This window comes from Pan troglodytes, chromosome 14 (assembly GCF_028858775.2).
Source record: "Pan troglodytes isolate AG18354 chromosome 14, NHGRI_mPanTro3-v2.0_pri, whole genome shotgun sequence".
Taxonomy (NCBI): Eukaryota; Metazoa; Chordata; class Mammalia; order Primates; family Hominidae; genus Pan; species Pan troglodytes.
Genome location: NC_072412.2, coordinates 20,570,824 through 20,594,468, shown reverse-complemented (window position 1 = coordinate 20,594,468; position 23,645 = coordinate 20,570,824). Strand labels below are relative to the sequence as shown.

General features: G+C 40.1%; 1 protein-coding gene across 37 annotated transcripts in view; it reads left to right on the top strand.

Moving 5' to 3' along the window:
- Positions 1 to 23,645, top strand: part of ZDHHC20 (zinc finger DHHC-type palmitoyltransferase 20) — an 84,860-nt gene that overhangs the window by 45,179 nt on the left and 16,036 nt on the right. For 22 of the 37 annotated variants that reach the window (XR_010150356.1, XR_010150355.1, XR_010150359.1 and 19 more), the window contains 4 exons: positions 9,792 to 9,861; positions 10,976 to 11,008; positions 12,170 to 12,290; positions 20,779 to 20,911. Coding sequence is in view for 14 of the 37 variants with exons in the window: in XM_009426716.5 (XP_009424991.4) it covers positions 9,792 to 9,861; positions 10,976 to 11,008; positions 12,170 to 12,290; positions 20,779 to 20,911 (357 nt within the window). In the remaining 23 variants the exon portion in view is untranslated. Of the gene's footprint in view, positions 1 to 9,791; positions 9,862 to 10,975; positions 11,009 to 12,169; positions 12,291 to 19,638; positions 19,675 to 20,778; positions 20,912 to 23,645 lie in introns of all 37 variants that reach the window. The other 15 variants (XR_010150366.1, XR_001708579.4, XR_010150367.1 and 12 more) reach the window with 3 other exon arrangements.

The following is a 23,645-nucleotide window of genomic DNA, read 5'->3' as shown; positions in this document are numbered from 1 at the left end:
GTGCCTGGCCTATTATTTTATTTTATTTTCCCTTGATTGTAGGTCTTCTAGGTGGTCTGTATCCAGGGCCTCACTTTCTTCTAGTGAATTCCAGGCAACGGGCTTTCATTCTCCCTACCAGGATCAGTGGCGTTTTGTCGTTCTGTCTTCTTGAAACGCTTTCCTCTTTGTGTTTTTCTGTAGTTTTATACTTCTGTTTTTGTTTACTTGTATGATTGTTCTTCTTCATCCCACATTTGTTGTTTTCTCCTATGTCTTAACTGCACAATGGTGCCTTACCCCATTTTTTCTGTACTGTCCTTTCAACTGTTACTTTTAGCCTTGGAATTCTAGTACCACAATATTGTGATCATTTGCTTATTGTGCTGCATAATTTGTTTTATTTAATAGTTTTCAGTAATGAGTTACCTTCTTAATACAAATTACAACAGATTCAAGGATATTACCATACTGGCACTCACCTACATTCCAAACCCTTTCTTGTGTGCCAGGCCCAGGGGTAGATTTGCAGCTGCATTCAAGGATTGCACGTCTGCAGAGTGGTCTGCAATCTAGCTGCACCCTGGGATGCAGCACCCTTCCTGTTGTTTCAGAGGAGGGAGCTGCAGACCTCTACCCAGAGCATCCAATCGCCACTATCAAGACTTCATCATTCACCTTGGCATGTGCCCTTCAATCCAGCGTTTGTAGCTCTCACTAGAGCTCCACTCGTGTATTTGCAGCTTCCAAAGGATAGCTGTACTTGAATGGCCTATTATGCAAAGCTTCAAGCTCCTACAATACTGGATTCATCATTTAAAACCTAATATCTTGGGGGAGGGGCCAAAAGTCTGCCTCGTTCACTTTTATATTTCCTGCATCTAGCAGTATTTGTCACGTGGTAGAAACTCTAAATATTTGTCAATGAAAAACACTACCCTCACGCAAACTCAGCTCTATTTCTATCCTTGGCACCATCATTCTTCTAGCCACCCTAGAAACTCAGATTTCCTTTGATTGCTACTTTTTGAGTTCAATCTGCTCAGTCATCAAGCCTCCTTTTCCTACAAGGTCTGTTTGGTTTAATCCCATCTCAGAGCCTAGGTAATTTCACAGCCTTTGCAATGTCAGAATGTTGAGTGGAGAAGGGTAGGGGAAAGAGAAAAGAAGATACTCGTTCCTGATGTTACCACTCGCTTAGCCATACAACCTTCAACAGATGACTCTCTAACCTTTGGGGTGTCTTTGATCTATAAAATGGAGAGATTGAACTAGGAAATCTCTAAGGTCCTTTATAGCTCTACTTTTTCTACATTATATGGTTTTACCTCCCTAGTGCCTAACCCAGGCAAGGTGTTATAGAAGGCCCTCAATAAAATATAACATACTCGGTCAATCGGGGCAAGATGGCCAAATAGGAACAGCTCCCAGTGAGACCAACGCAGAAGGCAGGTGATTTTTGCATTTCCAACTGAGGTACCCTCTTCATCTCATTGGGACTGGTTAGACAGTGGGTGAAGCCCACAGAGGATGAGCAGAAGCAGGGTAGGGCGTCGCCTCACCCGGGAAGCACAAGGGGTCGGGGAACTCCCTCCCCTAGCCAAGGGAAGCCATGAGGGACTGTGCCGTGAGGGACAGTGCTATTCGGCCCAGACACTATGCTTTTCTCACGGTCTTTGCAACCCACAGACCAGGAGATTCCCTCGGGTGCCTACACCACCAGGGCCCTGGGTTTCAAGCACAAAAGTGGGTGGCCATTTGGGCAGACACTGAGCTAGCTGCAGGAGTTTTTTTCATACCCCAGTGGCACCTGGCACGCCAGCAAGACAGAACCGTTCCTTCTCCTGGAAAGGGGGCTGAAGCTAGGGAGCTGAGTGGTCTTGCTCAGCAGATCCCACCTCCACAGACCCCAACAAGCTAAGATCCACTGGCTTGAAATTCTTGCTGCCAGCACAGCAGTCTGAAGTTGACCTGGGACGCTGGAGCTTGATGGGGGGAGGGGCTTCTGCCATTACTGAGGCTTGAGTAGGTGGATTTTCCCCTCACAGTGTAAACAAAGCCGCCAGGAAGTTCCAACTGGGCAGAGCCCACCACAGCTCTGCAAAGGCACTGTAGCCAGACTGCCTCTCTTGATTCATCCTCTCTGGGCAGGGCATCTCTGAAAGAAAGGCAGCAGCCCCAGTCAGGGGCTTATAGATAAAACTCCCATCTCCCTGGGACACAGCACCTGGGGGAAGAGGCAGCTGTAGGCACAGCTTCAGCGGACTTAAACGTTCCTGTCTGCTGGCTCTGAAGAGAGCAGCTGATCACCCAGCACAGTACTCGAGCTCTGCTAAGGGACAGACTGCCTCAAGTAGGTCCCTGACCCCCATGCCTCCTGACTGGGAGACACCTCATACAGGAGAGCTGCAGCTGACATCTGGAGGGTGCCCCTCTGGGAGGAAGCTTCCAGAGGAAGGAGCAGGCAGCAATCTTTGCTGTTCTGCAGCCTCCGCTGGTGATACCCAGGCAAACAGGGTCTGGAGTGGACTTCCAGCAAACTCCAGGAGATCTGCAGAAGAGGGGCCTGACTGTTAGAAGGAAGACTAACAAACAGAAAGCAGTAGCATCAACATCAACAGAAAGGATGACCACAAAAAAAACCCATCTGAAGGTCACCAACATGAAAGACCAAAGGTAGATAAATCCACGAAGATGAGGAAAAACCAGCGCAAAAAGGCTGAAAATTCCAAAACCAGAATGCCTCTCCTCCTCCAAAGGGTCACAACTCCTTGCCGGCAAGGGAACAAAACTGGACTGAGATTGAGTTTGACAGATTGACAGAAGTAGGCTTCAGAAGGTGGATAATAAACTCCGCTGAGCTAAAGGAGTATGTTCTAACCAAATGCAAGGAAGCTAAGAACCTTGATATAAAGATATGGGAACTGCTAACTAGAATAACCAGTTTAGAGAAGAACCTTTGACTTGATGGAGCTGAAAAACACAGCACGAGAACTTTGTGAAGCATACACAAGTATCAATAGCTGAATCGATCAAGTAGAAGAAAGGATATCGGTGATTGAAGATCAACTTAATGAAATAAAGCATAAAGACAAGATTAGAGAAAAAAGAATGAAAAGGAACGAACAAAGCCTCCAAGAAATATGGGACTCTTTTTAAAAAGATTAACAAAATAGACCACTAGCCAGACTAATAAAGAATAAAAGAGAGAAGAATCAAAGAGACACAATAAAAAAATGATAAAGGGGATATCACCACTGATCCCACAGAAATACAAACTACCATCAGAGAATACCATAAACACCTCTACACAAATAAACTAGAAAATCTGGAAGAAATGGATAAATTCCTGGACACATATACCCTCCCAAAACTAAACCAGGAAGAAGTCGAATCCCTAAATTGACCAATAACAAGTTCTGAAATTGAGGCAGTAGTTAATAGCCTACCAACCAAAACAAGCCCAGGACCAGACGGATTCACAGCTAAATTCTACCAGAGGTACAAAGAGGAGGTGGTACCATTCCTTCTAAAACTATTCTAAACAATAGAAAAAGGGGGACTCTCCCTAACTCATTTTATGAGGCCAGCATCATCCTGATACCGAAACCTGGCAGAGACGTGACAAAAAAAGAAAATTTCAGGCCAATATCCCTGATGAACATCAATGTGAAAATCCTCAATAAAATACTGGCAGACTGAATCCAGCAGCACATTAAAAAGCTTATCCACTATGATCAAGTTGGCTTCATCCCTGGGATGCAAGGCTGGTTCAACATACACAAATCAATAAATGTAATCCATCACATCGAACCAATGACAAAAACCACATAATTATCTCAGTAGATGCAGAAAAGGCCTTCAATAAAATTCAGCAACCTTTCATGCTAAAAACACTCAATAAACTAGGTATTGATGGAACGCTTCTCAAAATAATAAGACCTATTTATGACAAATCCACAGCCAATATCATACTGAATGGGCAAAAGCTGGAAGCATTCCCTTTGAAAACTGGCACAAAACAAGGATGCCCTCTCTCACCACTCCTATTCAACATAGTATTGGAAGTTCTGGCTAAGGCAATAAGGCAAGAGAAAGAAATAAAGGGTATTCAAATAGGAAGAGAGGAAGTCAAATTATCTGTGCAGATGACATGATTGTATATTTAGAAAACCCCATCGTCCCAGCCCCAAAACTCCTTAAGCTGATAAACAACTTCAGCAAAGTCTCAGGATACAAAACCAATGTGCAAAAATCACAAGCATTCCTATATGCCAATAATAGACAAACAGCCAAATCATGAGTGAACTCCCATTCACAATTGCTACAAAGATAATAAAATACCTAGGAATAAGCTTACAAGGGATATGAAGGAGCTCTTCAAGGAGAACTACAAACCAATGCTCAAGGAAATAAAAGAGGACACAAACAAATGGAAGAACATTCCATGCTCATGGATAGGAAGAATCAATATCGTGAAAATGGCCATACTGCCCAAAGTAATTTATAGATTCAATGCTATTCCCATCAAGCTACCATTGACTTTCTTCACAGAATTAGAAAAAACTACTTTAAATTTCATGTGGAACCAAAAAAAGAGCCTGTATAGCTGAGACAATCCTAAGCAAAAAGAACAAAGATGGAGGCATCACATTACCTGACCTCAAACTATACTACAAGGCTACAGTAACCAAAACAGCATGGTATTGGTGCCAAAACAGATATATAGACCAATGGAACAAAACAGAGGCCTCAGAAATAACACCACACATCTACAACCATCTGATCTTTGACAAACCTGACAAAAACAAACAATGGGGAAAGGATTCCCTATTTAATAAATTGTGTTGGGAAAACTGGCTAGCCACATGCAGAAAACGGAAACTGGATCTCTTCCTTACACCTTATACAAAAATTAACTCAAGATGGATTAAAGATTTAAATATAAGACCTAAAACCATAAAAACCCTAGAAGAAAATCTAGGCAACACCATTCAGGATATATGCATGGGCAAAGACTTAATGACTAAAACACCACAAGCAATTGCAACAAAAGCCAAAATTGACAATTGGCATCTAATTAAAGAGCTTCTGCACAGCAAAGTAAACTATCATCAGAGTGAACAGGCAACCTACAGAATGGGAGAAAATTTTTGCAATCTATCCATCTGACAAAGGGCTAATCTCCAGAATCTACAAGGAACTTACATTTCCAAGAAAAAAAAAACCTCATCAAAATGTGGGCGAAGGGTATGAACAGACACTTTTCAAAAGAAGACATTTATGTGACCAACAAACATTTTAAAAAGCTCATTATCACTGGTCATTAGAGAAATGCAAATCAGAACCACAATGAGATACCATCTCACACCAGTTAGAATGGCGATCATTAAAAAGTCAGGAAAGAAACTGGGTGTGGTGGCTGACACCTATAATCCCAGCACTTTGGGAGGCCGAGGCAGGTGGATCACAAGGTCAGGAGTTCGAGACCAGCCTGACCAACATGGTGAAACCCTGTCTCTACTGAAAAAAATACAAAAAAAAATTAGCCGGACCTGGTGGCGGGCACCTGTAATCCCAGCTACTCAAGAGGATGAGGCAGGAGAATCATTTGAACCTGGGAGATGGAGGTTGCAGTGAGCTGAGATCGCGCCACTGCACTCCAGCCTGGGTGACAAAGAAATAGAAACACTTTTACACTGTTTGTGGGAGTGTAAATTAGCTCAACGATTGTGGGAGACAGCGTGGCGATTCCTCAAGGATCTAGAACCAGAAATACCATTTGACCCAGCAATCCCATTACTGGGTATATACCCAAAGGATTATAAATCATTCTGTAAAGACACATGCACATGTATGTTTATTGCAGCACTGTTCACAATAGCGAAGACTTGGAACCAACCCAAATGCCCATCAATGATAGACTGGATAAAGAAAATGTGGCACATATACACCATGGAATACTATGCAGCCATAAAAAAGAATGAGTTCATGTCCTTTGCAGGGACATGGATGAAGCTGGAACCCATCATTTTCAGCAAACTAACACAGGAGCAGAAAACCAAACACTGCATGTTCTCACTCATAAGTGGGAGCTGAACAATGAGATCATATGGACACAGGGAGGGGAACATAACACACTGGGGCCTGTCGGCGGGTGGAGGGGAAGGGGAGGAATAGCATTAGGAGAAATACCTATTGTAGATGACAGATTGATAGGTGCAGCAAACCACCATGGCACATGTACACCTATGTAACAAACCTGTATGTTCTACACATCTATTTTAGAACATAAAGTATAATAATAAAAACATAGAAAAGCACAAATAACAGAAACCTGGTTGAAATGCTTAAGTAGAGTCAATTAGATGTGCAGGAATAAGTAGTATAAGAAAAATCAAGTCCAGGAGTGATCGGGAAATGAGTATTAAGCAGTATTTGAAAAAGAGAAGATGTCCCAGGGCCCAAAAGTCAGAAGGGACCCACAAGCCAGGCAAGTTGCTTAGATGCTGTAAGTAGGTGTAGCCAAGGGAAGCCAGGAGTATTTGATATATGGCAGCAGGGGTTTATGGCTGCCGGGGGAAATAACTGGTCAAGTGTTGGGCTTTCAGTTAAGATCTAATTTAATTTCCTTTTCCTCATTCTGCAGCAATCAGAATACACAATCTTAACCACTCAGTCCTTAGTGGTTTTGTTCCATTTTACATTGGATGTTTTCACTGCCTCACAGAGTCCGTTTCAAATGTTTTGGCTGAAAGGGCTTTTTGCATTTGTATGTTCTGAGTTCAGATCCTGCTGGTGCACCCAAGCATTATGGAAACAGGGACTTAACTTAGCCCTTCCAATAGAGTGATGAGGGATTCTGCTTTTAAAATTTGTAGCATTTATCTTTTTATATAAGGTTTTCATTTACAGTTGAATAGGTCTCCATATTTTTCCATCATTAGACAAATACTAAAATGGACTAAATAATTTTAAGCGATAGTGGAGGAGAGGGGGTACAGATTTCCTTCTTAGAGAGTGTCAAAGAATATGCTCCCAGTAGTGGAAAAGGAAGATTTTCAGTCTAGCAGCTAAGTACCTCCTACACATTGCTCATCAATCAGAAAACAGGTGCACTAGAAGCACCCTGAGAACTCATATGGTAATTTCAGCACACCCAAAATCAAGGGCCCAGATGCCAGCAGCTGCAGCAAACAGGTTTTTCCTCCCTGTTGATCAAGACAGGTGAGCGAGACAGAACTTGGCTTTCTTATGTGATGTGGGATTATCTTGTGACTTGTGTCTTTTTCCCTAATGTGCTAGAGGGAAAAAAATAGCTGAGCTAGATTTCTAAAGCGATAGCTCTCTATTTTTAAATGAATTTGAAAAGTCAATTAAATTATGTATTTTATTGCCTCTGTATCATATTAAATGAATATTTTATTTTAAAGGCTTAAATGAAAATGATTTTTGTTAAAAATAACATTTAATAAGTAGATATTTGTGTAAATTCCCTTTGTTCTAGAGAAATTCTTATTTACATTATAGAAGTAATACATGCCCATTATTTAAAAAAAAAAAATTTTAGGGGCACCAAAAAAGATTGAGTCTACACATCTCACCCATGACACCACTCATCAGAGGCTACCACCTTTTCTTGTGTATCCTAGCAGAAATGTTTTATATATAACAGAGTATTGTAGAACTATATACAAGTGACAATCAAATAGCTAAATATTAACTAATACAAATTTGGTTACCTGGATAGAGCTTTCTATGAGCTATAGCTTCTAACATTGCTTCAAAATATACTGTTTCCCTGTTATATATATTAATTGACATCCGAAAGATGTATGCATTTTATTGGGATAGGGTATATAGTTATAAAAAGAAAATATATATTCTTTTCCCTTTGGAGATGGGAACTCTATTCTGTATGACTTGCTTTTTTTATTTTTTTGAGATGGAATCTCGCTCTGTCACCCAGGCTGGAGTGCAGTGGCACGATCTCAGCTCACTGCAAGCTCCACCTCCTGGGTTCACGCCATTCTCCTGCCTCAGCCTCCCGAGTAGCTGGGACTACAAGCGCCCACCACCACACCCAGCTAATTTTTTGTATTTTTTTAGTAGAGACGGGGTTTCACCGTGTTAGCCAGGATGGTCTCAATCTCCTGACCTCGTGATCCACCCGCCTCAGCCTCCCAGAGTGCTGGGATTACAGGTGTGAGCCACCGCGCCCAGCCCTGAATTCCTTTTTTTCCATGTAATGTCCTTGTATTTTTCCATATTAGGGTTGTCAAAAACCAAAATTTCAACAAATTGAGTTTGAAAGATCTAATTGCCTTTCATTAATGATTTATGAACTAGGCCTCATGCAGTCTACAAAATAGAAAGGAGCTCCAATGAGCTGGACAGGGGAAGTCGGCTTTAGAAAAGGCTGAAGAAAGTGGAAACAAAGAACAGAAAGAAGATTGGTTATTTCCAAGTGAGCCACCGCACCCAGTCATAAATGTATTCTGTATGGAAAATTTTTGTTAAACTCCACATAGTGTTTCACTGGATATACCAGTAGATGGTTAACTATTTTTATAAGTTATTCCTAGTGTTTTAGTAAAAACAATGCTGTAATGAACATCACTCTTCTTTGCTAATCCTTGAACAAGCCAAGCATACTCACACCTCAGGGTCCATTCTCTGATTAGAATCCTCATTCTCCCCGCCAGCCACGGTGGCTCACGCCTGTAATCTCAGCACTTTGGGAGGCCGAGGTGGGTGACTCACCTGAGGTCAGGAGTTCGAGACCAGCCTGACCAATATGGTGAAACCCTGTCTCTACTAAAAATACAAAAATTACCTGGGCATGATGGCGCACACCTGTTGTCCCAGCTACTCGGGAGGCTGAGGCAGGAGAATTGCTTGAACCCAGGAGGCGGAGGTTGCAGTGAGCCGAGATTGTGCAACTGCACTCCAGCCTGGGCGACGGAGCGACACTCCGTCCCAAAAAAAACAAAAAATAAACAAAAAAGCAACCTCTTTCTCATGACTCACTAACTTGCTTCTTTCAATTTCATTTTTCTCACATCTTTCTAAAATTACAATTCCCTAATGTTTCCTTCCCTGCTATCTATATTATCACTGTCTAATACATTATTTATTTTGTTAACTTGTTTATTATTACTCCACATTGCTTCCTGTAAAATGCAAGGTCTGTGAAGGCATGAACAATATCTGGCACCTAGCAGGTGTTCCATACATTTTAAATGAACATATGTATTGGGCAACAATAGTATATATTAGGATTTAGTGGAAAACAATTCAGAGTTTTTATTCAAAAATGCATTCCCAATTTTATTTTTTATCTGGGGTAGGGATGGCAGATAAAAAGTGTTTTTTTTTTTAATAAAGCTATTTCAGAATTTCAAAAACAATCCCACAGGATGCCTTAAAAGTCTAAATTTTGATATTACTGTAGGCATTGTGGTATAATAGAAAAAAACACTGGACTTGGGACTTACTAAATCTTGAGTTCTGGTCTAGTTCTGCTACTCACCCTGGTGTTTGACCTTGTATGAGTCATTTATTTGCTTTGCATCTACTTTTCATCTAAAAATTGCTGAGCAAACTACATTCTGATGTTCTCTTTTATCTCTTGACATTTTGATTTGAGAAGCTCTCTAGTATAATACATTTTGGTATTGTTGGTATTGTTTTAAAATTATTAGTTATCAATTACCCGGAGTTGTTTATTTTTTTTAGAAAATCAAGTTTTAATGTCAAATTAGTTAAGTTTGTACATCCTTCAGCATCTTCCTTTTACTTCTTTCGTGTAGCTATCAGATATTGTGAAAAATGTCAGCTGATTAAACCTGATCGGGCACATCACTGCTCAGCATGTGACTCGTAAGTGTTACTCACACATATGCTTAATATCTAGCACTGGAAATCAGTGATGGGAAAGTGCAAGGGGAAGGAACATTTTATATGCTTTACACTTGACAAGAACACTTCATCCTCTCCCATTATTTGCTATGCATACAGGGCAGACAAAAATATTGATAAAAGCTGGAATATACTCACAAGTTATCTTTGATTACAGTTCCTATACCAGTTAATAGAATTTTCTTGGACTTTATGCTGTCTATGCTTGCGCTTAATATAAGTCTTTGTGCACATGTAAGGAGATAATATGTTGAAGGAAAGATCATTAGTTTGGAATCCCAGATAATCCTTGACTTTTAGTAACACAGTTACTTAACTTTCTAAGTATTAGATTACTCATTTTGTTATATTTTTTTAGATGATCTGTGGTCTACCTTCATATAAGTATAGAATACATATTCTAGTAGGGAGGCAAATGTGGGGTTTGGTGTTTTTTTTTTATTACAAAAATACAGTAGTGCTTATGCATGGGGTAAAATTTTATAGAATATGTGGAAAAATAACCATCTCCAAGCCCATCAGTGTTAATATTTTGACTTACTTCCTCCTAAATTTTTGTTTTTATGACCTGCATATGTTTAAAATAACATAGGGGCCATCTGTATTGCATTTTATCTCCTTCAGCTAATTTGTTAGCTGGATCTATCTTATGTACCAAGTACTGTGTACCAGAACTGAATGTTGTTTTTTTCAGGACAGGGTCTCACTATGTCAGCCAGGCTGGTCTTGAACTCATGGCCTCAAATGATCCTACGGCCTCCACCTCCCAAAGTGCTGGAATTAATTACACGCATGAGCCACTGTGCCCAGCCCAGATCTAAATATTACAGTATTATTTGATGTGGTCTAAGGCAGCTGAATATGTTCAGCTGAATTCCCAGTATAAAAATCATGACTTTTTACCTATGAACATTCTTGTGGAAGCATCAGAAATTATCTCTAACCTAGTTTCTGGGTTGATTCTCTTAAGATGTAGTTGTAAAGGGAATTTTAAGTCAAATAAAAGAAAATTATGAGAAGTTAGAATTAGAAGAATTTTTCTGCATGGATTTTCTTATGCTTGTTTGTTTCCTAGATGTATTCTTAAGATGGATCATCACTGTCCTTGGTATGTATAAAAAAACAGAAGAAATTGCATTGGTGGTGAGAGAATTTAGAGTAACTTCAGTATTCCTAAATTTTGAAGGCCAGTTTACTCATAGATATTAAGATTGATCTCTTTACATATATGCATAGATTTGTATGTAAACAGTTATATTAAATGGTTTCTATTAAAATATCTGCTGAAATTAACCCAAATAACAATGTATTAAGAATTAACATTAAAATTCCACATTCCTTATGGAATTTATTAAATACAAACATTCACAATTAAGACACTGCTCTCAACTTCCCAGATGACCCATTTCTAGGTAATAATGATTAAGTTTTCTAGTTTTCTGATTTGTCTTTCTTTGTGTTTCTTTGTTTCGTTTTATTTTATTTTTGAAACGGGGTCTCTGGTTGCCCAGGCTGGAGTACAGTGGCATGATCTTGTCTCACTGCAGCCTTGACCTTCTGGGCTCAGGTGATTCTTCCACCTCAGTCTCTCAAGTAGCTGGGACTGCAGGCATGCGCCACCACGCCTGGCTGATTTTTTGTATTTTTAATAGAGATGGGGTCTCTCCATGTTGCCCAGGCTGGTCTTGCACTCCTGGGCTCAAGCAGTCCACCCGCCTTGGCCTCCCAAAGTACTAGGATTACAGGCATGAGCCACTGCATTCGGCCCAATTTATTTTTTTTAATTATTATGTTTTAATTGTTTTAAAAAACATTGAAGAGGTCAGGAGTTCAAGACCAGCCTGGGCAACATGGTGAAACCCCATCTCTACTAAAAATACAAAAATTAGCCGGCCGTTGTGTTGGGCGCCTGTAATCCCAGCTACTTGGGAGTCTGAGGCAGGAGAATCACGTGAACCTGGGAGGCAGAGGTTGCAGTGAGCCGAGATTGTGCCACTGCACTCCAGCCTGCGCAACAGAGTGAGACTCCCATAAGATGTACCATCTTAACCGTTTCTTAGGGTACAGTTCAGTAGTGTTAAGTATGTTCAAATTGTTGTGCAATTAATCTCCAGAACTTTTTCATCCTGCAAAACTGAAATTTTATTCTCATTAAAAAGCTCCCCTTCCCCACACCACACCAGCCCCTGGCAGCCTCCATCCTACTTTCTATTTCTGTCAATTTGTGATTTGTCTTACTTTTATAATGTGGCTTTCTTTATTTTTCCAGGGTGAATAACTGTGTGGGATTTTCTAATTACAAATTCTTCCTGCTGTTTTTATTGTATTCCCTATTATATTGCCTTTTCGTGGCTGCAACAGTTTTAGAGTACTTTATAAAATTTTGGACGGTAAGTCTTTTTTTCTATCTTGAAACATGTATTTAAGACTTTAAGATGCTATCTTCCTAATAAATTATTTTTTATGACAAGTAGATCTACTTTAGTTTAATTTTACAAGTTAGAGTTTTATAAATCCATCAGAGGACAGATAGGGCTACAATTTACTTTCATATACACATGTTTATTTGTAAATAAATGTATATTAAACAGGATATAGTGAGCCTCTTTTAGTGATCCAAATTATTTTCACCCACATTCTAACAAAGACATATTCATTTTAGGGAGGTAAATTGCTTTTCTTTGAGTTGGTGAGACTTACTGCAATTTTATAGTAATAAAATCTATAAAGACAGGAAGCAGTTTAGTGGTTGCCTCAGCCCCAGGCAGCCACTAAACTGCTTCCTGTCTTTATAGATTTTACAGCATTTCTTAAAATGGCAAATGAATGAAAACAATCAAATGTCTTATCAACTGAGGTCCCCTGAAACTATGATACATCTATACAAAGGAATGCAATGCAGCTTAAGAAAGAATAAGGAAGCTCTTTATAACAAATGATGTGAAATGATCTTTGAGATCTTTTATTAACGTGAAAAAAACAAGGTACGGAAGAATGCATATAGTATGCTGCCATTTCTACAGCAAAATAACATGTATATATATTTGTATATGTCTTATCTGGAAGAATGCAGTAAAAAATTCTTAACTGGTTGCCTCTGGGGAGGGCACTTAGAAGGGAGACATGCTTTCTACAGTTATCCTTTGGATTTTGTATAACATGGACAAATAGTAATATATTCAAAACAGATAAATATAGCTTTAAAATTTTTTTTAGTATGGAAGTATATATTTTTTGGGGAAAAACTACGAAAAACATTGAAAGTAACTGCCTCTTGGAAGTGGAAAAACTGCTGTTTTTCATTCATAGCTTTTTAGCATTATTTTAATTTTCTCTGTGCATGTACCATTTTTTAAAAATTTATAAATTATTTTATATTTTATTTTATTTTTATTTTTATTTTATTTTATTTTTATTTGAGACAGAATCTTGCTTGGTCACCCAGGCTGGAGTCCAGTGGCACGATCTCATCTTACTATAACCTCTGCCTTCTGGGTTCAAGCGATTCTCCTGCCTCAGCCTCCCTGAGTAGCTGGGATTATGGGTGCCCTGCCACAATGCCTGGGTAATTTTTGTACTTCTAGTAGAGACAGGGTTTCACCATGCTGGCGAGGCTGGTCTCGAGCTCCTGACTTCAAGTGATTTGCCCGCCTCGGCCTCCCAAAGTGCTGGGATTACAAGTGTGAGCCACCGCGCCTGGCCAAGAAATAATTTCAAAATAAATGAACATTTTCTCCTTCATTTAAACTCTCTTTAAATTTCAAGATAATATTAATTCCTTTCTCTTTCCCCTTCAGCCCTTTAAATATAGGTTCAGTCCTGGGCTGTCTCACTGTTGGTTCTTTCTGCTGTGTTTCTGGGTTATTGCATTGTCCCCCTGTGGCATTCACAATTGCTGTTCCTAGCCCTAGCGCTCACATGGGTTGAGCCCATTCCCCTGTTTCCAGTTGCTATTTATTGAACCAGCAGACATGAGGAAGACACCATAAAAATCAGCGCGTCTCAAACCAACCTCATTTTCATTTCACTGTTCTTTCTATGTTTATCTGATTGATTGGGAACAACATCTTTACAAATCTTATCAGTTTCCAAGCTAGAAAAATTAATAGCATCTTGCAACTATTGTTATTCCTGTATGAAACTGAGGTATAGAATCAGGGTGGTATACTAGGGGAAAAAAATGAGCTTTCTTTACATGTAAATGCCATGTATGTATTTATTTGCCAGAATCTAAGCTCCATGAGAGCACGAATATTCGTTTATTTTGTTTATTTGTTTCTTTCTTTTTTTTTTTTTTTGAGACGGAGTCTCGCTCTGTCGCCCAGGCTGGAGTGCAGTGGCACGATCTTGGCTCACTGCCAGCTCCGCCTCCCGGGTTCATGCCATTCTGCTGCCTCAGCCTCCCGAGTAGCTGGGACTACAGGCACCCGCCACCTCGCCCGGCTAATTTTTTGTATTTTTAGTAGAGACGGGGTTTCACCGTGTTAGCCAGGATGGTCTCGATCTCCTGACCTCGTGATCTGCCCGCCTCGGCCTCCCAAAGTGCTGGGATTACAGGCATGAGCCACCGTGCCCAGCCTGTTTGTTTATGTTTCTTAATCACCCAGTACTGAACACACAGTAGGTGTTCAGTAAATATTTGCTGAGTGAATAGCCAGAATCAAGATACTTAAACTTTAGACTCTTTGTTCTTTCATTTTAAAACTGAGGTAATAACTTATAGGATTGATGTAATTATTAAAATAAATAGTGTAAATACATGGAAAGCAGTCAGTAGATGTTTTTTATTTTGTTTTTTCCAACTCTGTGCCTCAAATCATTCCTATTCCTAATATCACAGACATGGTTTAGACCCTCTATCTCCTAATTTCCTGTCTTTATTCTCTCCTTTCTTAAGTACAATCGCTGCCAATTTATGAGCAGAGGAAAATTTTTTTTTGCATATGCTTATGAGGATATGCTTGCTAGCTACTGGCATGTCTTTTTTGTGAAATTTCTATTGTATTCTTTGCCCATTTCTAGTAGGTTTTCATATTTACACATGAAAGAGTTTGTCTTATATTAAAGATACTAATCTTTTTTGTTGTTGTTTTGTTTTTTGAGATAGGGTCCCACTCTGTCTCCCAGGCTGGAGTGCAGTGGTGCGATCACGGCTTACTGCAGTTTCAATCTTCCAGGCTCAAGCAATCCTCCTGCCTCAAGCCCCCAAGTAGCTGGGACCATGGGCAGGCACCACCATGCCCGGCTAATTTTTGTATTGTTTGTAGAGACGGGGTTTCACCATGTTGCCCAGGCTGGTCTATAAGTCCTGATCTCAAACAGTCCTCCCACCTTGGCCTCCCAAAGTGCTGGGATTACAGGTGTGAGCCACCGAGCCCAGCCACTAATCGTTATTCTTGACCTTGAGTTAGATGAGGATTTCTTTTTTTTTTTTGAGATGGAGTTTCGCTCTTGTCACCCAGGCTAGAGTGTGATGGCACGATCTCGGCTCACTGCAACCTCCACTTCCTGGGTTCAAGTGATTTTCTATCAGAGACGGGGTTTTACCATGTTGGCCAGGCCAGTCTTGAACTCCTGACCTCAGGTGATCCGCCCGCCTCGGTCTCCCAAAATGCTGGCATTACAGGCACGAGCCACTGCGGCCAGCCCAAATGAGGATTTCTTACATTGAACATAGCAATCACCATAAAAGAAAAGATCAATAAATTGGACTTCATTAAAATAAAGAACTTTTTATAAAAAGGTGACTTTTGGAGTGAAAAAGCAAGCTACTGACTGGGAGAAGATATTTACAACGCATATATCTCACAAAGGACTCCTAACCAGAATATGTGAGACACTTCTAAAGATATTAATCCTTTTTCTGTCATGGGTTGCAAATGCTTTTTCCACATTTTCTGAGTTTTCTTTCTTTCTTTCTTTTTTTTTTTTTTTTTTTTGAGACAGTCTTACTCTGTCATGCAGTGGCACAATCTCAGCTCACTGTAACCTTCACCTCCCGGATTCAAGCGATTTTCCTGCCTTCGCCTCCTGAGTAGCTGGGACTACAGGCATGCACCACCATGCCTGGTTAATTTTTGTATTTTTAGTAGAGACAGGGTTTTGCCATGTTGGCCAGACTGGTCTTGAACTCCTGACCTTAGGTGATCCACCCACCTCGGCCTCCTAAAATACTGGGATAATAGGTGTGAGCCACCATGCCTGACCCACATTTTCTGTTTATGTCTTACATTTCTGCTTTCTTTTGTTTTTGTCACATCAAAGTTTTATATTTTTAAAGCAGTTCTTTTTATATATGATACCTGTCTGTTGTCTATTCCATATAAATTTATACAGATATTGTCCTATTTTTTTCCTCTGGCACTTTTGTTATTTTTGGTTTTACCTTTAAATCTCTGATTTTGGAGGAGGGATTATTGTACTTAAAAAGTACTTTTACATCTACTCTTTCTAAAAACCGTGTGAAGGTGTTTTACAATGTAGGTTTTGTTATTATTCAGGTATGGTGAGGCCAATAGATCAGGAGACAATTGCCACTGAAAAGATAGTTTGTTACTCACAGCGCCAAGAGGAAGGGGCCCCAGGATAGGAAGCACCACATGGGAACCAGAGCCTTTATTGTGGTTCTTGTGGGGAAGGCAGGGTAAGCAGATTTCGGATTGGCTGGCTGCAGGAATTGCAGAGGACTCAGGTATCGGGGCTATCTCTAGTTGTCTTGTACCTGGTCCTGGGATGATGAAGGCAGAGGACTGCTGCCTTCTGGGGTGTAAAAGGCAGAAGAGGTGGTTCTCAGTGTGGGATCTGGATTGTTTAGTTTGTGTATGAAAGATGTGCTCCTGGGTGAGTGGTTTGCTGTCTCTCAAGAACTGGCTAGCCTGGGGAGGGGCAGTTTCTCCCCAGTTAGTGAGGCCCCAGATGCCAGAGCCTCAGGAATATAGAAAATAAGAAAATAGGGTTGGGCGCGGTGGCTTATGCCTGTAATCCCAGCACTTTGGGAGGCTGAGGCGAGCGGATCACGAGGTCAGGAGATCGAGACCATCCTGGCCAACAATGGTGAAACCCCATCTCTACTAAAAATACAAAATTAGCCAGGTGTGGTGGCACGCACCTGTAGTCCCAGCTACTTGGGAGGCTGAGGCAGGAGAATCGCTTGAACCCGGGAGGCGGAGGTTGCAGTGAGCCAAGATCACGGATCACGCCACTGCACTCCAGCCTGGCGAGAGAGCAAGACTCTGTCTCAAAAAAAAAAAAGAAAAGAAGAAAATATGGTTTATATAGAAGGGGGCCATTATTATTTCAGTTTTCAGAGTTGGAAACAAATTGGAGAAATTATGCAACTACCAAAGGTCACATACTTAATAACATAGGAAGAATTTAGGCCGGGCACGGTGGCTCACACCTGTAATCCCAGCACTTTGGGAGACCGAGGCGGGTGGATCACGAGGTCAGGAGATCAAGACCATCCTGGCTAACATGGTGAAACCCCGTTTCTACTAAAAATACAAAGAATTAGCTGGGCCTGGTAGCTGGCGCCTGTAGTCCCAGCTACTCTGGAGGCTGAGGCAGGAGAATAGCGTGAACCTGGGAGACGGAGCTTGCAGTGAGCTGAGATTGCACCACTGCACTCCAGCCTGGGCTACAGATCGAGACTCTGTCTCAAAAAAAAAAAAGAAAGAATTTAAACTAAAATCTGGCTATTCCAGCATCCAGCTACTTTCCACTATAACTTGCTACTCATAGTTAGGAAGAATATAATTATAATTAAAGAATATAATTAAAGTAGGAGATACCTACTACATTTTAGAAGGATTTAAACATCATTAGATGTTTAAAGTTTGGGTATGTAAAACCAGGGGATGCTAACACTTACAATGCCTTTGCACATATTAGAAGAGAACACCCCTACCTGTGTGGTGTCAGCCTCATGAATTTTGGCTTTTGATTTCCCCCTTAGCTGGGCACCTTTGTTCAGTTCACAACATACTAACCATACCCCTTATTTAAACAGATTTAGTGCCAGATAGATGAAATCTAAATTACCTAATTTCATATTTCTCTATCAGAAAATTCAGCAATGTTTGTGTGCAATGATTTATTAAAGAATGAATAACTTTTCTGGATTAATTCTGAGTAAAAAAAGACTAGTAAATGTAAATATACCTTTTTCTTCATTCATTCAATAAATATGTATTTAGTACCTACTGTATGGCAGGTAGTACTCTAGAGACTTGTAGTATATCTCTGAAAAAACGGGCAGAGTTCTCCTTGTAGAGCTTGCTTTTGAGAAGGAGGGGGACAAGTAATAAATAATGAGCAGGGTAAGAGATTTAAGTATTGGGCGGTGGCATGATAGGGCAGGTGGCAATATTGAATAGCACAGTCAGGGTAGACCTCATTTAGAAAGTAGGATTTAAGCAAAAACTTGAAGGGAATTAATGGATATCTGAGAGAAGAGCATTCAGGCCCAGAGAACATGATACATGTCCCTGCCATGTTTCAGTAACACAAGAAGGCTACTGTGGCTGGGGTAGAATGAGCAGAAAGGAGACTGAAAGGAATGGACCAAGAGGGGGCCAAAATGACAGAGGGCCTTGGAGAGTATTGAAATGACTGTGGCTTTTACTAGCAGCCAGGCTGGGACATGATCTGATTTGTGCAAGGCTCACTCTGATTGCTGAGCTGAGAATAGATGGGAGAGGGCAAGTGCCAATACACAGGCTGACATGGTAGGCTGTTGCAGCATCCCGGCTGGAATAAGGTAGAAGCAGTGAAGGTGGTTAGAAGTCATCAGATCTAGTTTTTGGAAACTAGTCGGAGGTTTGTTTGTTTGTTTGTTTTCAATATTGGCTAAAAACATTTTATTTTATTCTTCCCCAGACTGAAATGTGTCTGCAGGCCCAGCACAGGTGGCTCACGCCTGTAGTCCAGCACTTTGGGAGGCCAAGGCGGGAGGATCACTTAAGACCAGGAGTTAAAAGACTAGCCCTAGCTCTGGTGCCTTAGTGAGACCTTGTATCTTTTTTTTGTGTGTGTGAGACTTGCTGTGTTGCCCAGGCTGGAGTGCAGCAGTGCGATCTCGGCTCACTGCAACCTCCACCTTCTGGGTTAAGTGATTCTCCTGCCTCAGCCTCCTAAGTAGCTGGGATTATAGGCGTGTACCACCATGCCTGGCTAATTTTTGCATTTTTAGTAGAGACGGGGTTTCACCATGTTGGCCAGGCTGGTCTCGAACTCTTGACCTCAGGTGATCTGCCTGCCTCTGGAGTGCAGCAGTGCCATCTTGGCTCACTGCAACCTCCACCTTCTGGGTTAAGTGATTCTCCTGCCTCAGCCTCCCAAGTAGCTGGGATTACAGGCATGTACCACCATGCCTGGCTAATTTTTGCATTTTTAGTAGAGACAGGGTTTCACCATGTTGGCCAGGCTGGTCTCAAACTCGACCTCAGGTGATCCGCCTGTCTCCGCCTCCCAAAGTACTGGGATTACAGGTGTGAGCCACCGCGCCCAGCCAAGACCTTGTATCTTTAAAAAAAAAAAAGAAAAGAAAAAAGAAAAGAAATGTGCTTGAACAGCTACATGTTCTTGTCTATTTTTTCTTTTGTATTTCTTGAGAAAATGTTATAGATGGCCATTAGAAAGCAACATCTTAGTGTCCCTTCAACAGGATTTATAAAACTAGTGTTTAGGATAATTTTGCATAAAAATTGGTTTCTTAATATATGTCTCTATTTGCACAAGCTTTGCCGCAGGAAGTCTACAGAGAGTTGTCCAAAGGTAAAATACATCATTACCATGACATTCTCATGATCTCTTTTGTGACATTTATAGTGAATATGTTTAATAAAAATTTGCTTCACAGAATGATCAGAAGACTCACTTGATATGTTTGAAACATTTGAAACATGTTGGTTACTCTGGAAGAAAAGAGAAAAAGATCAATATCACAATAACCTAATGCTAATAGTCTTCTTTTAGTCTGTAATACTTTTTAAATCAAACAGAACAGCCTCGTGTTCTGGTGGAGTAGATGCTTTGCCTGTATGGTTTATTTTAAGAGCTAACATTTAAAGGCTGCCTCCTTCTATTAAAGGTACTAATTTCTTCTAGGCTCTAGTTTGCTTCTGTTAAAATGTATATAGCCATAAGAAGGGATACCAGAGAAGCTGTTTTCATTCATTAATACCTTGTGGTAAATTTATTTATCAAATTGCTAACTATGCACAGAGGCTCTGTAGACATACAGATGAAAAAAGTAGGAAGTGAAGCAGCTGAAGGCACGGGTAAGGTGGCCTGAAAATAGAGATTAGAGAAGTTCAAAAATATTTCACAATTAGTTTTTAGTTAGCAGCAAATCTAAATAAAATAAGCAAATATTTTTGTATAGATATGGGCAGCTTATATATGTTGGATGTTGGAGAAAGCTTGAATATATACATAAAGTACAAAAGAAAATTTGTTGGGTAGAAGAGTCGATCTTTTCACTTTATTACTGAAAGTATTGCTTTTTTTTTTTTTTTATGAGACAGGGTCTCACTGTGTTGCCCAGGATGGCCTAGAACTCCTAGGCTCAGTGACCCTCCTGTCTCAGTCTCCCCAATAGCTGGGATTACAGGTATGCACCACCATGCCAAGCTAAAATTAAAAAAAATTTAAGAGCAGTATTTTAAATAACTCTTCCTGAACTCCTAGATAAGCAGGTTGCTTTGGTAATACCAATTCTTTGCTTTTGCCCTTGTTGCATTGGGATATATTAAGTAATTTATTAGTTTTCAAATATGGCAAGTATTTTGATATATTCAACAATCTTTAGGCAGAACTAACTTGTAAGTTATATTTTAGAGGTTGACCTCAAAATTAACATCTTTTTTTCCTCCTCAGAATGAACTGACAGATACACGTGCAAAATTCCACGTACTTTTTCTTTTCTTTGTGTCTGCAATGTTCTTCATCAGCGTCCTCTCACTTTTCAGCTACCACTGCTGGCTAGTTGGAAAAAATAGAACAACAATAGGTAAGTAGGTTAAAATAAATTATAATTACTTAGGACAATGACCATAAATAAATATGAAATCTAGAGAAGAACAAGGGTCAGATGATACAGAAGTGTAAGACAATTCTGACTCTCGAATTGGTGGCACGTGCCTAATAATCCCAGCTACTGAGGAGACAGAGGCGGGAGAATCCCCTGAGCCCTGGAGGACACCCTAGACAACATAGGGAGACCCAGTCTCTAAAAAATAAAAATAATAAAATAATTCTGTAGTAAAATTAATTGTGACTGGATGGGAACAATGGTTTTATAATAAAGGTTCATTATTTTGGAGAAGGTTGAGGAAATGAGATTGACTTTTTAACACATTTTCAGTAATGTGTTATATATAAAAGTGGAGAACTATTTTATAAATTTTAATAAATAAAAACTTTCCTGCATTCATACAGTGTCGTTTCAAAAATTAATCTATAAGAGGCCGGGCACAGTGGCTCACACCTGTAATCCCAGCACTTTGGGAGGCCAAGATGGGTGGATTACTTGAGTGCAGGAGTTCGAGACCAGCCTGGGCAACATGGAGAAACCCTGTCTTTACTAAAAATACAAAACAAAACTAGCTGCAGTGAGCCAAAATTGCACCATTGCACTCCAGCCTGGGCAATGAGTGTAAGACCCTATCTCAAAAAAAAAAAATTAATCTATAAGGGATAGACAGTAGATTTACATGCTTTAAGGAAGTTTGTTCTCAAATAAGAAAACCTTTATATCCTCAATTACAGCTTATCTTTTAGCTAAAACATAACAATGTATTTCATGTATATTCTTTTTTTTTTTTCTTTTTTTTGAGACAGAGTCTCACTCTTGCTCTGGCTAGAGTGCAGTAGTACCATCACAGCTCACTGCAGCCTTGACCTCCTGGACTTAAGCAGTGTTCCCACCTCAGCCTCCCAAGTAGCTGGGTCTACAGGTGTGCACTACCGCACCCAGCTAATTTATTTATTTCTTATGGAGATGGGGTCTTGCTATGTTGCCCAGGCCGGTCTCAAACTCCTGGGCTAGAGTGATCCTCCCACTTCGGCCTCCCGAAATGCTAGGATTACAGATGCAAGTCACCTTGCCCAACCCATATATATTCTTTACTTTTTTCCCCCACAGTTAAACACATTTAACTGGCATATGTTCCATGACTGAGGCTAAGGAATAGTGCTTTTGACATGCCTCATTATTTCCATATTTGTGTCAGTTGTCAGTGAGACTTACGTATTGTGTCACTAGTATTAGCATTTATTTCTCTTTTTGTTTGCTCATTTTAAAAAATGAAAATATAGGGGGGAAAGTAAGGTATTCACATAATTGGACAAACATTCCCTAAACAACAATGGTGGCATTGCTCACTGAGCTATTGACATGTAAGAAGTACTGCTATGTTATCATTGAAATATTCATGTATCTGCTAACATACCAAGACACAAAATAAGGATTTTTACGGTAGTGTTTTGTAAAAAAGTTAAAATCCACCTGCAATCTGCAGCCATATATCTGCCAGGTAAGTTGGAGGGGAACAGTTTTTAATTACAGAAAAATTAAGGGATTTGGGGTGAGACATGTAGATGCTTTAGTTATTGGATCATTTTAACGTTGTGTTACTGAGCTGTGTTGTAAGTTATGGTGGGCTTCCAGTGTGAGGATTTGTTCCTTCTCTTCCAGTTCCATCATGCCTTCATCCCTTTTCCATGTAAATAAAATTTCTTATCCCTATTAACTACTTTTTTTTGTCATCTTTATAGAATATTATGCCATCTCTTTACCTTTAATTGAAAATGACAAAAAGGCAGCCTACAGGCAAAGTCCAGCCCTTAAGTTCTCCCCAACCAATAAAATCTATGTGAGTGATTTCACAAAGAAAACCAGATTTCTTCTTTTCAAAACTGATCAATCTAGTGGTAGTAGGCCCGTTTTCCCACTTGGCGTCAGTGAAATGGAGCTAAGCAGTGGTGGACTACCCAAAATAGGGCATGGATTTAGATAGGGTGTGGACACTGTCATTTGCTGCAGGTCTTGCCAGTCGTGCCTTCTTTGTTTCCTGCCCAGCCCCCGTAGGTATGTGAGAGATTGGCATTTCTAGGGAACCTGCTATTCTCTTGAACAATCTTTTTCAAACCTTTTTTTGCCGGTGGCCACAGTAAGAAATGCAGCATTTCGTATCATGACTTAGAACATGCACAAATATTTATAAAATTATATAAATAAAATAAGCAAAAGTTTCACAAAACCTTTTTAATCTCTACTATATGCAGTATATTCTGATATTTTCTAGTTTCTTAAAAGGAAATGCGGGTTGCAAGTCACTCAGTTGATTATGTGGTCTATTAAGGTGTTTTAACCCACACTTTGAAAAAACATTGCTTAGCACACCACTTTTTTACAGCTTCATCTCCCACAGCCCTGGTCTTTAGCTAGTTCTCCACTGCTACATTCAGATGTTTGTTCTTGGGTCTTTTGAGGGTGTCTTATTCTGCTGTATCACCTCTGTCTTCTTCATAACTGTCACCTACCCACCTTGAGATCGTTTACCCTCATTTAGTGAGTTCCTACATTTAAGCTAATGCCATTATCCTGAACAAGCAAGCTAGTCCCTTTGATTCTGAGTTTTTTAATCGCTTAGAACTGAAGAGCCCCTGAAAATGAAATTTTAAACTTGAATATGTTATTCTCTATTTGCCGTATTCTGATGTACTTCCTGAGTCTTCTATTC